Source organism: Henckelia pumila, chromosome 2, assembly GCF_033568475.1.
Source record: "Henckelia pumila isolate YLH828 chromosome 2, ASM3356847v2, whole genome shotgun sequence".
Taxonomy (NCBI): Eukaryota; Viridiplantae; Streptophyta; class Magnoliopsida; order Lamiales; family Gesneriaceae; genus Henckelia; species Henckelia pumila.
The window spans coordinates 26,755,642-26,770,539 of NC_133121.1; the positions used below are offsets into that span (position 1 = coordinate 26,755,642).

Consider the following 14,898-nt stretch of genomic DNA (forward strand, 5'->3'; position numbering starts at 1 on the left):
TTATGTCCTAAAACAATGCCCTCTCTCACCATGAAGTGACATTTTTCCCAATTCAACACGAGGTTACTCTCCTCACATCTTTGCAACACTTTTTTTAGATTAAATAAGCATGCATCAAACGACGATCCAACCACAGAGAAATCATCCACAAACACTTCTATAAACTTTTCAACCATATCATGAAAAATAGCCATCATATCCCGCTGAAAAGTGGCAGGGGCATTACACAAATCAAACGACATCCGTTTATATGCAAAAGTACCATAAGGACAAGTAAAAGTGGTTTTATGTTGGTCCTCAGGTGCTATAGGAATTTGCATATATCCAGAATAACCATCCGAAAAACAATAAAACGCATGCCCTGCAAGTCTCTCAACCATCTGATCAATAAAGGGAAGGGGGAAGTGATCCTTACGGGTGGCATCATTCAGTTTCCTATAATCAATACAAACCCGCCACCCCGTAACAGTTCTAGTAGGAATAAATTCATTATTTGCATTTTCGATTACAGTCATCCCTCCCTTTTTAGGCACTACTTGAATTGGACTCACCCATTCACTATCAGATATAGGATAGATAATACATGCATCAAGGAGATTGATTACCTCCTTTTTCACTACCTCTTGCATCGCCAGGTTGAGTCGCCTCTATGGTTGAGTAGATGTCTTGTGCTCCGCTTCCATCAATATTTTGTCCATGCACATGGTTGGACTAATCCCCTTGATATCGGCCAAGCTCCATCCGATGGCTCTTATGTGTTCTCGAATCACCCGCAATAGTTTTTCCTCCTTACAACCTGTCAAAGAAGATGAACAAATTACTGGCAGTTTATCATTTTTTAATAAATACAAATATTTTAAATGAGAGGGGAGTGGTTTAAGTTCAAGGGTGGGGGGCTCCTCGGTGGATGGCTTCAGTGGTTTTGGAGTATGGTTAAGCTCCCCCATCTTGGTATTGATGAGTCTGTCGAAGGGCAGACTCCAATCCAAGTACCGTGCTACTTCATGAACTTCATCACTAATATGTTCTTCATTATTTGTACCTGTCAAACATATTTCTAATGGATCCACCGACAACTGTTCCTGCAGAGAACACTCAACCAAATCATCAGTAATATCAATTCTGAAACAATCGAAATTGTCTGCAGGATATCGAATGCCCTGAAAAACATTAAAAATTACTTTCTCATCATTCATGCGCAATATCAACTCTCCTTTATGCACATCAATCAATGCTTTTCCAGTGGCTAAAAATGGTCTACTCAAAATAAGAGGTATCTCACGATCCTCTTCCATATCAAGCACAACAAAATCCACTGGAAATATAAACTTATCAACCTTAACTAACACATCCTCTACAATCCCCCTTGGATATTTTATAGATCTATCAGCTAATTGTAGGGAGATAGTAGTTGGCTTAACTTCACCAATTCCTAGCTTTTCAAAACATGAATAAGGCATAAGATTAATAATTGCACCTAGATCACATAAAGCCTTATTAAAAAATGATTTTCCAATAGTGCATGGTATTGAAAAGCTACTGGGATCCTTAAGTTTCGGAGGGAGTTTATTTTGTAAAATAGCAGAACATTCCTCTGACAACTTCACAGTTTCAAAATCAACAAGTTTTCTTTTGTTAGACAAAATCTCTTTCAAAAATTTTGTATAACTGGGCATTTGAGCTAAAGCGTCTGCAAAGGGAATATTAATATGAAGCTTTTTAAAAATCTCTAAGAATTTTGCAAATTGATTATCCAATTGCAGTTGCTTGGCTCTTTGGGGGAAGGAAAGTTTACTCAAATCAATATTCTCATTAATAATTGAGTGAGAGGACTTACCTTTCTTGACCGTAGGCTTCAAGTCTGACTGGTTTGGCGCTTCCTCCAGCCCTTTTTCCTTGCTTATCTCGCTTGCTTCCTCATCCTCAGCATTTTTCTCCACAGTATCTGCTTGCGATCTAGTCACTGCCAGAATAGCATTGACATCCTTGGGATTTCTCTCAGTATTGCTAGGTAACGATCCTGATGACCTAGTAGACTGCTGTGTTGCTGTGTTTCTAACTTCTGCAACATTGCCTCCTGATTTTGTAGACGGGTCTCAGTACCAGCTACATATTTCATCATGATTTCTTCAAAAGAGGGCTTCTGCTTTTTCTCGACAGGCTTCGATGTATTAGCTGTAGGATCTGGATATTTTCAAGAGAATTTTGGATGGTTCTTCCAGCCAGGATTGTAAGTATTGCTGTAGGGATTGTACTGCTATCTCCCTTGATTCCCCATAAAATTCGCAGCATCAACTTCAAACACTTGTTGTTCGTCAGGCTTTTGAACTTGCACTTGGTTGGCTGACGATGTCTGCATAACTTCCATCTGATGAGTGAGAGCATCAATCTTGGCATTCAGTGCTGTTAGTGCATCGAATTCTAGAACTCCAGCTTTTCTCTCCTTTTTAGCATCTGGCCATCCAATGTTGCTTTCAGCCATATTTCCAATGATTTCCCATGCCTCTGCCGATGTTTTCCTGAATATGCTTCTGTTAGCAGCGGCATCCAACATGGATCGAACAGATTGATCAGCCCCATTGTAGAAAGTCTGAGTCTGCTGGCTCTGAGTGAGATTATGTTGAGGACACATCCTTAACATCTTTTTGAATCGAGTCCAAGAAGCATGTAAAAATTCAGCTTCCTTCTGCCTGAATGAGATGATATCGGAGAACAGTTTTTCCATCTTCGTGGGAGGAAAATATTTGTTCAGAAAAGTCTGAACAAGTTGATTCCAAGTAGTGATTGAACCAGCTGGCAGATCATCTAGCCACTCAGCAGCTTCTCCTTGTAGAGAGAATGGGAATAATCGCAGTCGCACTGCATCAGATGTTACCCCATTCACTTTGAATGTGTCGCAGATCGACAGAAAACGCTCCAGATGAGCGTAGGGGTCTTCCACAGATGTACCCCCAAATCTAGCTTGCAATTGAATCAGCTGAATAGTAGAGGGTTTCAGCTCAAAATTGTTCGCCTCAACAGTGGGGTGAACTATGTTAGATCCATAGCCTTCAGTTGGCGGACGGATAATATCCCAAACAGTACGGTTGTCTGCCATCTCTACTTCAGATTCAGATTCTGACTCTAGTTCAAGATTGATAGATTTCTTGGCTTTTCAGATCCAGCTAAGCGTGCGTTCGATCTCCAAATCAAGTGGTAGTAATTTCCTTGATCGAATACTATGCATGCACAACAGAAGGTACCTGAAAATCACCGAGAAATTATAGTCAGAAATTAAGAAAATAAATAAGGTCTAATCTCAAGCAAAATAAAAATTCTGATATCAAACAGTCCCTGGCAACGGCGCCAAAAACTTGACCGGCTAAATCGGTGTGATTAAAAATCAACTAGCAAGCGCACCAGGTCAAATTATAATATAGTGAACAAAAGTCCAGATGTCGAACCCACATGGACTGTATATATATGAATACCAAAATATATTTATTTCTACTTAATCTAGACTAATGAATAAAGGTGATTCAGATTTTAAACTAATAATAAAAAGTTGCAATTAAAATTAAATTAAATAAAACACAGATGGAAATTTTAGATTTAAATCAAATTTGGGAAAAACTCGATCAAGGACACACGTAGGTACCAGACAATTCAAGTGACAAGCAGTCGATCAAAGATATCAGACTTAATCTTAATTCACGGGAATTTTCCTAATTTGTTCGAAGGACTATTTCTAGAACAATCAAACCTATTCAAATATTGATAAACTAATCTTTCGTAATTCTAATCAAATTTGAATGCAGGAATAACTATGAAAATTCAGTAAACACCTAAACCGCATAATGAAACCGAATTCTATTTCTAGTCAGTTTTACACTATGTTGATTATCGAAGTGATCAAAATCGAAACCTCCTCTGTCGAATTTGAATCAATTAACATGCAATCAAATAACTGGCCAGAAAATTCACAAGGCAAATATAAATTCAATAAACAATAAATTCAAATCAAGTCTAAAAATCTCAAATAAACAAACGAGTTTTCTAAATCAATTGTCTGGCCCAATCACGTGGCCTTGATCGAATAAAAACTACTACTAACTAATAAACATGATTAAATAAATCAATTCTAAAAACATAAAATAAAAAATACTAGAGTAGAAGAAAATATGGAGAAATTTCTTCAGCAGCCGGCGTGTGCTTCGCGCGTACTCAAAATGACAAAGTCTGTAATAAGGGCATAAAATTTCTATTTATAGGTCCGCGCCAATTGGACTCCTTGTAACATTAAAATTCTCGGACTTTGCACCTCACGAACACGCGCGCACGCGCATGGCACAGCTCACGCGTGCGTAGCTATAAAAAACAGTGGCCTCTAGAACGCCTCGCGTGCGCGCGACATCTCTCTGGAAAACTCTTCTGCGCGCGCGCGGGGCAGCAGCACGCCCGCGCGCGCTTTGGCTCGAATGCCTCTTGAACTTGTACTGCGCACACGCGAGCAAGAGGCTCGCGCGCGCGCGGCTTGTCCGCACAGAAACTCCCAAAAATTGCTTATTTTCCTACAAAATTCAACCAGGAGAGTATAATTCATACACATAAAATAAAACACTAATAAAACTCACAAAAATAAAATAAATTCATGTAAAATAAATATAAAATAACATAAAATAATGCATACTAAACACACTTATCAGTCCTCAATGTACAATAATTCAATAATAAGAACGGAGAAATGCACATTCCTGTGGCATGACCGTCAGTAGTCATAGCCCATCGTCATTTCGGGTGCAGGTGAATTGATAGTCAATATTTATCGCAAATTCTAGGACCTAGAGTGGAAAATTCAATGTTAGCGTGTGAACAAAACATGTTCCCAAAAAATTAAATAAATAAATAAAATTAATAACTTAAAAGTACTAAAACAAAACAAAAATAAAATAAAACTTAGGTTGCCTCCCAAAAAGCGCTTGGTTAAAAGTCGTCAGCCTGACTGTATGCTGATTTTAGCCCATCACTACCACTTTATTGGAGATCTTGTTTCTCTCTTTCACCCTCAAAACATACTCAAAAATCATCTTGAACTTGACTTTCTTTTTCACCTTCTTTGCCACCTTCGGATCTCCCCGCTTTTCAACTATATTCCTACACCAAAATTTTTCACATAAGAATCATATAAATCAACGCAATTACAAGCACGTACCTCATCTTGGTAATTCATGATCTTATAAATATTAAAAGTAACCGCTTTACCACAAACTCGTAGAGTTAATTCACCCTCCTGTAGATCAATCAACGTTCTTACAGTTGCCAAGAATGGTCGCTCAAAAATTAGATGGACATCTTGATCTTCCTCCATGTCAAGCACTACAAAATCAGTAGGAAAAATAAATTTATATACTTTTACCAACATATCCTCAGCAATGCCACGAGGATAACAGAACGATCCGCAAACTGCAGAGTGATCGTGGTTGGCTTCACCTCGCCAAGCTCCAAGGCCATGAAAATAGACAAAGATATTAAATTAATACTTGCACTTAAATCACATAATGCTCTATTAACAGTCACACCACCAATAATACAAGGAATAGTGAAACTCCCTGGATCTTTTAATTTTTGTGGTAGTTTCTTTTGCAAGATGGCACTGCAATCCTCAGTCAACTTCACCGTCTCAAATTCCTCGTGCTTTCTCTTACTCGACATCACATCCTTCATGAATTTTGCATAGTATGGAATTTTCTCCAAAGAATTAGCGAATGAAATGTTTATATGAATTTTCTTGAAGATATCAAGAAACTTAGAATGTTGCTCATTCAACGCTTTTTTTTTTCCTTGAACCGCTGAGGATACGGTGAAAATGGTTTTGGCACAGGCGGTTTCTCACACAAAATTACGGGCTCATTAATGTCATCTATCTTTGTTGATTTGCTTCAACTTTAGTTTCTTCAACTGTTGGATTCACAATTCCAACTTTTTTTCAACTTTTCAAAGAAATGACCTTGCAATGCTCTATTGGGTTTACCTTGGTGTTGCTAGGAAAAGCTCCTCTATGCTGATTCGTCAAGACATTCGCAAGTTGACCAATTTGTATTTCAAGATTTTTCATAGAAGCACCCACATTGGTCAATTACGTGTCTCCATATTATCAAGTCTATTCTCAGTCCTCTTAATTTTTTTTGTTGACTCAGATATAAAATTACCAACCAAATCCTCAAAAGATGGTCTACCCTCACCCTTTTGATTATTGAACCCTGGTGGAGGATTCAACACATTATTATTATTTGCATATGAAAAATTCTCATGATTGCGCAAACTAGGATGATATTGATTTTGTACAGGATTACCTCAATAGCCAGTAAAATTGCGGTTGTTCACATACTGAGCTTGCTCCACATACTCAAATCCACCAGTATGATAAACTGCAGTAGCCAATGATGCCAACTCAGTTGAAACTTGATTTTCCTTGCTCATCACAGCCAACTGTGTAGAAATAGCAGTTATTTGACCAGTCAAGGCCGTGAACGCATCAACGTCATGAATTCCAGTAGGTTTCCTTATCACAGATCTCTCACTCGTCCACTGATAGTTATTAATCGTCATCTTCTCAAGCATCTCATATGCATACATAGGAAAATTTAGAAAATATTGATCCTCCAGCAGAAGCATTCATAGAAATACGAGTTGACCCATTCAAACCATTGTAAAATAATTCTATCTACTCTCAATCTGCAAAATTATGGTTTGGGCACTTTCGTAGTAATTCTTTGTAGCGCTCCCAAGCTTCATATAATTTCTCAAAATCTTGCTGTCTAAATGTGGTGATCTCAATTTTCAGTTAAGAAGACTTGGCAGGTAGAAAATACTTAGCAAGAAATTTAGAAGCCATGTCAACCCATGTTGTAATACTCCCAAGAGGCAGTGATTGTAACCAACTACGAGCACTGTCTCTAAGATAGAATGGGAATAGTCATAGTCTAATGGTGTCCTCTGTAACACCATGAATTTTCACAGTGTCAGCGATCTCCAAAAAAGTTCGCAGATGCAAATTTTGATCTTCATTAGCTGCACCCCTAAACTGATTCTACTGCACCATATTAATCAATGTTGGCTCCAACTCAAAATTATTAGCAGTGATATTTTGCTGAGCAGCTCCAAAATAATGATTGTTGACCACCGGTTTAAAATAATCTCTGATTGGCACCAGACCAGTATTTTCACCTCTTTCTCTCTCTTCAAATATTTGTTTCAACTCTTCTCTTCTAGCTTTTCTCAAGGCTTTCACATTTTTCTCAATTTTCGGATCAAACAGGAGTGAGTCGTAACTTTGGCTTTTTCGCATAAACTGCATAAATAGAGAAGAAAAAATTTAAATTAGAACCAATAAAATAAAATAAATGCTCTAAATCAAAATTAAGACTAATTAGCACAATTTAATATAAATCAAATAAAATTCATTCCCCCACAATGACGCCAAAAATTTGTTGCGTCTTTTTTTTCGCAAGCGTAAGGTGTCAAGTTATAATATAGGAATTAAGTCCAAGTCGATCCCACAGAGAATGAATAAAATAATATTATATTAAATATTTGCAACTAATAAAATTTTAATCCTATGTAGAGCTACGATGATGGTTTGAGTTTAAATAAATAAAAATTGCAATGATTAAAATTAATTAACGGTGAGTTTGAAAGACGAAAGTTCAAGGAAAGACAAATTCTAGAGGTTCGATTTCACTTGAATATCCACCAGTTTAATTCCTAAAGAAATCTATATTATAAATTCTTTTAGTTTACTAACCAAGAATTATCAATATTTTCTACTCCATTTCTCAAATGACAAGTAGAAATTCGTATCTGATATCAAACTCAATATTTCTATCAAAGTTTAGATATCAAATTCGGTAAACAACACAATTATTCTTACAAATGCTTCAATGGACTTATAGGCTTCTCGAACTCTATAAATAGCAAAGATGTATTTTTCTATGGTCCGATTTAAAATCGCCTCTCTCAAGTTCTAGATTTCAAAAAAAAAATAACAATTTAACTAGTGATCAGTTAATTAAACGCAATAAATTCAGGAAAATACAAATAAATCAAATGAAAAATTTTAATATATCAATCAAAATATCAAAAACATGGTCTCGAGTCAAGATCCGTCTACCATCTAGACTAAAAAATTAGTTCATGATAAATTTAAGCAATAAACCAAACATGTTTTTCCAGCAGTTCATCAAACTAAAAATAGAGTATCAAAGTTAATCAAGAACGAATTTAGAATAAGCTTTTCCATGGTTGGATACCACCGTCTTCCGCCTTCGTACCGATTTTTTTGGCTCTTGTGCGCTCCCAAAACTTCAATTCGTATCTAGTCTCTAAAAACTGATGCAAACCCTCGATTTCCTTTCAAATAAGCCAAGAAATCCTTTTAAAATCCGAGAAATAAAAGTTTCCAATAATATGAACACGGAGGGCGCGGGTGCGCTGTAATGTTTTCCTCCAGGGCGCAGCTGCGCTGTCCTCGGGCACAAGGGCGCTGATCGGTATCACAATTCTTCGGAAATTAAAAGCTCCAGGGCACGGGTGCGCCAATGTGCGGGCGCGGGTGCGCTCTGCATTGTTCTTTCTTGTGCGGAATTCTTAAAACACCAAACTTTAGTTCTAGTCGTTGGATCGAGATAAAATTTTGATAGCAGCTTTAAAACATTTTAAACTGTATTATGAACGGTGAAGATAGGATTTGGATCTATCTAATATCTCAGATAAATTTTGAAAGTTTGCTGCTCCGTAATTCCTTCTTTCGCCTCTTCTCGGTACCTTAACTCAATTCCTCGCATATCACAAAAACAACATCAACTACTCATAAAATCTGCTGGATATATCAAAAAAATTCAAGTCAAATCATATGTAAATTAAGTGCATAAGTTGCACTTGTCAATTGACTTTGCTAGTCTTATAGCTAAGGCTAAAATGAGGTCACCCCCTATCTGTACTTATTGTTGTAAAACTCGTCATATTAGTCTAAGTGTAGATCACTAAGACATCAGTATAATGAAAGAAGTTATTTGAAATGGAGACCTAAGATTTCACAATACTCATGAGGTGACATTATGAAAACATGAACTAAGGGAGTTCTTCACAAACCAGTTTAAACTACCTTAACTTGCGACTGGTCTCCCTGATGAACGTTGCTCTGTCTAAGGAGATATGTTTTTAAAGAGGCCTTAGCCCTATCTACCTTTCCTGGGAGCACTCTTAGAAAGTGTTGATTATGTTACAAAGTGACTATAGTTATACTTCTAACAATGATGGACCCAAAGAACTAAAGGGTACCAAAAATTTATAATGCGGGGACAGAAAAGAAGCATGCCACCAAGCATATGGTATCTTGATAGTGAATGCTCCAGACACATGACGGTAGACAATGAGCTGCTCCAATCAATCGAACCAAAAGAAAAAGGGACGGTCACATTTGGAGAAAACAACAAAGGAGTTATTGAAGGAATCAGATCTATATGTATATCTAGCTCTACTATGATTGATGATGTTCTTCTTGTGAAATGACATAAGCATAACCTACTAAGTATAAGTCAATTGAGCGATAGAGGTTATGAAGTCAAATTCACTTCTCAACACTGCACTGTATCACTCACTCATGACAAATCCATAAATTTCAATTGATATAGAAGTGAAAATGTATAAAAGTTTTCTTTAAATGTTTTTTCTTTTTCAAATGTAAAAAGACTTGTATAAGTAAATGTTGATGACAACATTATTTGGCATAGACGATTAGGTCATGTTGGTCCTAGTACCATTGAAAAACTTTTTAAACTTGATCTAGTTGTTGCCTGTTGGTATGCCAAAGCTAAATTTAATATTAGATTCTGTTTGTGATGCATGTCAGCTTGGCAAACACACAAAAGAATATTTTAAAATCAAATATTTTGTATCCATTTCTATGACCCTTGAACTTCTCCACCTCGATCTATGTGGTCCCTCGAGGAACGCTAGTCTAAGAGGAAAGTTTTATGTTTTTGTCATTGTGGATGATTTCTCACATTTCACTTGGACATTGTTTCTAGCCCACAAAAATGATGCCTTTGACTATTTCAAAGCTTTTGTCAAAAGAGTTGAAAATGAGAAAATATTTTTATCTAACAGATCCGTAGTGACCACGGAACTGAATTTCAAAATGAAAATTTTACAAACTTTTGTATATACAAAGACATTGGTCATAATTTTTCTTGACCTAGTGCTCCTCAACAAAATGGTGTAGTTGAGAGGAAAAATAGGACACTTGTAGAGATTGCGATGACCATGTTTTGTGAGCATTCTCTACCAAAATATTTTTGGGCTGAAGCAATGAGTACTGCTTGTTACATTATCAACCGTGTATCAATAAGCTCAATTCTCTAGAAAAATCCATACGAGTTATGGAGGGGGAGAAAGCCTAACATTTCATATTTTCGAGCAATCGGATCTAAGTGTTTCATTCAAAAATATTAAGGATAATCTTGGTAAGTTTGGTGTCAAATCTGACAAAGGTATTTTTCTTGGGTATTCTACTTCTAGTAAAGCTTATAGAGTTTTTAATAAATGCACTTACTTGTAGAAGAATCTATGAATGTTGTATTTGATGAATCTATATATATATCTTCTTGAACTAACAATGATGATGTAGAATTACTCGAAGAAGAGATGGTCTCCTTAAGCTTGAAAGATAACAATGATACGAGTGAGGACACATCGCTTCCAAAAGAATGGACACTTCACAAAAACCATCATATGGATCTCATCATTGGATGTTCATTAAAGGGAGTATCTACTCGTTCATCTCTTAATAATTTATGTAACCATCTTGCGTTTGTTTTACATGTTGAACCTAAATCCATTGATGATGCATTGTTTGAATATTCCTGGATTATTGCCATGCAAGATGAGTTGAATGAATTTAAGAGAAATAATGTATGGAATCTTGTTCCTAGACCTGTTGATAGACCTGTGATAGGTACTAAATGGGTGTTTAGAAATAAACTTGATGAACATAGTACTATCACTAGAAATAAATCTAGACTTGGAGCTAAAGAATATAGTCAAGAAAAATATATTGATTATGATGAAACCTATGTGCCTGTTGCTAGACTAGAATTCATTCGCATGCTACTTGCTTTTGCTTGCTCTAGATATTTTAGATTATTTCAAATGGATGTTAAAAGTGCATTCTTGAATGGTGATTTTAAAGAAGAAGTTTATGTTAATCAACCATCTGGCTTTATTGATCTCCATTTATCTGATCATGTTTACAAACTTGATAAATCCTTGTATGGATTGAAACAAGCTCCTCGAGCTTGGTACGAAAAACTTTCCTCTTTACTTATCTCTAATGGTTTTTCTAGAGGTTTTGTTGATATTACTTTGTTTATCTTGTCTAAAAACGATTAGTTATTGATTGTGCAAATTTATGTGGATGATATCATTTTTGGTTATACTAATGAAACTATTTGCCAAGAATTCTCTAAGATTATGCAAACCCACTTTGAGATGAGCATGATGGGGAAACTTAACTATTTCCTCGGATTTCAAATCAAGCAATGCAAAGATGGTTTCTTTATCAACCAAGGAAAATATATTAAGGGGATTCTCAAGAAGTTTGGAATGGAAAACTCAAAAGCATCATCTACACATATGAGCACATCATTCAGACTCTACAAGAGTGAGAATGGTAAAACTGTAGATCAACAATCATTTCATAGCATGACAAGAAGATGATTGATCCAAAAAGTTTGCTTCCTGCCTGTATTTGTTTTTCATTCTCTTGCATATAGTGTTTTATCTCCCATTGAATGTACCTTGATTGGTGTAATTTTAGAATTTATTCCATTTATTTATGTATTATTCTACTTTGTTCTTTGTAGGTGAAAAAATAAACTTGGCCGAGATTATGGCGTGCATAGAGAAAAACGAGAAAGCTGCGTCAAAAATTCCGAGAAAATATTAAACAAAGGATTGGGCTATCTCTGGTTCCCAAGAGTTTCCACGGAGGAGGAAGTATCCCGGGCCCTCCGATCCTGCTCATCGTTTTGGTCCACCACCCAAAAGATCTGACGTGCATGATAGAAATATTGGTGGCAAAATGAAGGATGTTGTAGTCGGACCCGACATCAATGCACGTATTATGAAGGTCGATGATATAAGAAATAAAAAGAGAAAAAAAACGTGATGATGAATGAGTAGTCCATCTCGACGCTCTCGAGGTGGCCACTTGTTCGTGGAAGGAATGAATCATAAAAATAATTGTTTGGGATTTTAAGGATCCGGAGATTGGTTGGAGAACATGAGCTAACCTAATTGGAGATCATGACAGGTTGCATTTATTGTCTCAACCTACCGAATTGTTAACTCGGTCTCTAGCTTCGAATTCCTTTCAGGTATATTATTACTTATTCCATTTCTTATGTAGTAAATAATCTTCTTTGCCTATGGGTCTTTACACATTTTATCTCTTGCCCATACATTTCAATTTCGAGAAGAGAGATCTCGAAATTTCGAGAAGAGATTGGATGAAGAAGTGGCATCATTAAGGGGTGAGTGCAAAAGACTTGGCGAGGAAGGCATTAAGGCTCGAGATGATTTTCTCAAGTTGCAAAAAGAGCTTAAAGAAAAATCCAAAAGGTATTATGTCTTATTTAAGTAGATGGAGCAACTTAGGGGGAAATATTCCCATGAATTGGAGACTGGTGAGAATTTTCTCAACTCGTCAGTAGGCAAGAATCTCTTGCGAAGTACCAGAGAAAAGGCGATTGCAGGCTACCGAAAGTCCTCAGCTTTTAGAGATGAAGTGATTCAGCAGGCGATTGTTATTCATGATGAAGTTGTGGTGGATTTTTGCAAAGAACAATGGATAACTAAACTAGTTTTAGAGAAAATTATTATGATGATTCATCCTAATATTCTAGAGCCTAATGCTGTAGAAGTTGAGGATGGCTCGGTCCTTCCCTCGGGAGACATATTGGGAGGTTTGGGTGATGAGGAGATGATCGAAGCTTTGCGCTTGAATTTCTAGTTTGGGTAACAATAACGATGATGGCCGCATGTCGTAGCTGAGCAAAGACTACTCTTTGGGGCCGTTGAATAATTTAGTTTTTACTAATTCTTGTCACTTTCGGGCAAGTTTTTGATATGTAATAATTAGCTGGAGTGTTTGATTTTGCTTGCTCTTTTTTTGCATATGTAAGAAATCGTTTGTGGTAACAAGGAATAAAAACTATTCCTTTATTTGGAATTTCACTTTTGTCGATTATCATATCTCTTTGTGTTTTTTAGTCGTTATTTTATACTTGATTGATGAACAGGATACTATCGCTTTAACATTGGAGCACTTCAGAAGGGATCAGGATCACAAGATTTTGTCTCATGGGAAAGTCCTAAACCCACTTGATCTCGGGACTTATAATGTTATTTCATCTTGACCTCTTACAGCATCATAAGTTCAAATGCCCCGGGGTCGGAAAATTTAGCTTCATATGATAGGTCGAGCTAATGGCTTGGAAAATATAGAGACTTGATCGTCCCATGATAACATTGTATGCAGATGAAGACTTTACTACGAGGAATTTCACCATCTTAGTAGATCGTTTGGGGTATGAACCCAAGGAAAGAGGAAGCGTTATTTCTCCCAAAGCTTCAACTACTTCTCCAGAAAAACCGACCAGTGCAGTGTTGATTGGCGTTAACTGTGCATTGCTAATACCCATCTTGACGAATGCATCATGAAAAAATATGTCAGCCGAAATTCTGGAATCCACTAGAATTTTCTTTACCCAAAAATTAGAGATTGTGGCTGAGATGACTAAGGCATCATTATGGGTATCCCGAGGGTTTTCCAGATCATTGTCGCTGAATGATAATCCGCCTTGGATGGTTCCAATTTCATACATTGGCAGGGATTTGGGGCTGAATAAATTGTTGCTCCCATTTGCTTCCCGTAGAAGGGCTTTTTTTGCATTGTTCGAGTCGCCACAGGCAGGCCCCCAGTTATTACGGTGATTACTCCTCCAGTGGGCAAATTTTCATCTTCTCTTTCATGTTGTTTCCCGATTTCATCATGGCACTTTTGATGGTCACATTTTGGTTATTCATCCCGGTGCCTATCATCTCATTTTTCACCGTGGGACTTGTCCCCAAAATTCCCCAAATGTACGCGCTTTATGATTTTTTCAATCTCTGCTCGCAAACTGAATCAATCTTTTATAGTACGACCTTTATCTTTGTGAAAATGACAATACTTGCCCGAACATTGGCGCTTTGGGTTATTTTGCATTGGACGAGGGAATCGCAACAATCCTTGTTTTTCAGCCACCACTAGTATATTGGTCAGACGTGCATTGAGGGGTATATTCTGGAGGCGGGAGCTCTGTGTTGTTCGCTTCTAGTCTCGCCTTCTAATATCTGATTTATCTTCTTCCCTCTTCCTTTTATTCAATTAGTGTGACTCTACAGATTCTTCAACTCATATGTATTTCTCATCCCTTTCCAGCAATTCTTCTAAGTTTTTGGACGGCTTCCCCGCGATTGATTCCTTGAACTTCCGATGGCACAAGTTTTTCTGCATTATTCCAGCTAACAGATCATGGTTCACGTGTAAGACCTCGTGAACCGCATGAGTAAACCATCAAACATAGTCTCTCAAACTTCCCCTTATTTCTGAATGATTGTGAACAGATACACTGCTGTTTTCGGATATTTCTTGTTAATTGAAAATTGTTGGATGAATCACTCGGTAAGTTGCTCCAAATTGGCGATGGATCCAGAAGGCAACTTATTGAACCATGTGATTTCTCTGCCTGCTAATATTTTTCGGAATATTTTACAGCATGCAACATTATTGATGCCATACAAACCCGCTTTCGCGTA

At 36.9% G+C, this 14,898-nt stretch overlaps 2 protein-coding genes and 1 non-coding gene across 3 annotated transcripts; 1 reads left to right on the forward strand and 2 right to left on the reverse strand.

Moving 5' to 3' along the window:
• Positions 1-5,121: 5,121 nt before the first annotated feature.
• Positions 5,122-5,691, reverse strand: LOC140877415 (uncharacterized). Its single transcript, XM_073280950.1, has 3 exons — positions 5,400-5,691; positions 5,192-5,355; positions 5,122-5,133 (listed from the first exon to the last, which is right to left on the reverse strand). Exons 1-3 carry the CDS (start codon positions 5,689-5,691, stop codon positions 5,122-5,124), a joined length of 468 nt encoding a protein of 155 aa, XP_073137051.1.
• A 1,028-nt stretch (positions 5,692-6,719) lies between these two features.
• LOC140885712 (small nucleolar RNA R71) lies at positions 6,720-6,826 on the forward strand. The gene has a single exon (XR_012151130.1). It is a non-coding gene; the product is annotated as a small nucleolar RNA R71 (small nucleolar RNA).
• Positions 6,827-13,466: 6,640 nt separating this feature from the next.
• LOC140877416 (uncharacterized) lies at positions 13,467-13,922 on the reverse strand. The gene has a single exon (XM_073280951.1). It carries the CDS (start codon positions 13,920-13,922, stop codon positions 13,467-13,469), a length of 456 nt encoding a protein of 151 aa, XP_073137052.1.
• Between the last annotated feature and the right edge of the window lie 976 nt (positions 13,923-14,898).

Coding starts and splice junctions, on each gene's coding strand:
- LOC140877416 (XM_073280951.1), bottom strand. CDS start 13,922: ATGTATGAAATTGGAACCATCCAAGGCGGATTATCATTCAGCGACAAT.
- LOC140877415 (XM_073280950.1), bottom strand. CDS start 5,691: ATGTCGAGTAAGAGAAAGCACGAGGAATTTGAGACGGTGAAGTTGACT. Junction 5,356..5,399: donor CGTGGCATTGCTGAGGATAT/GTTGGTAAAAGT, acceptor CTGATTTTGTAG/TGCTTGACATGGAGGAAGAT.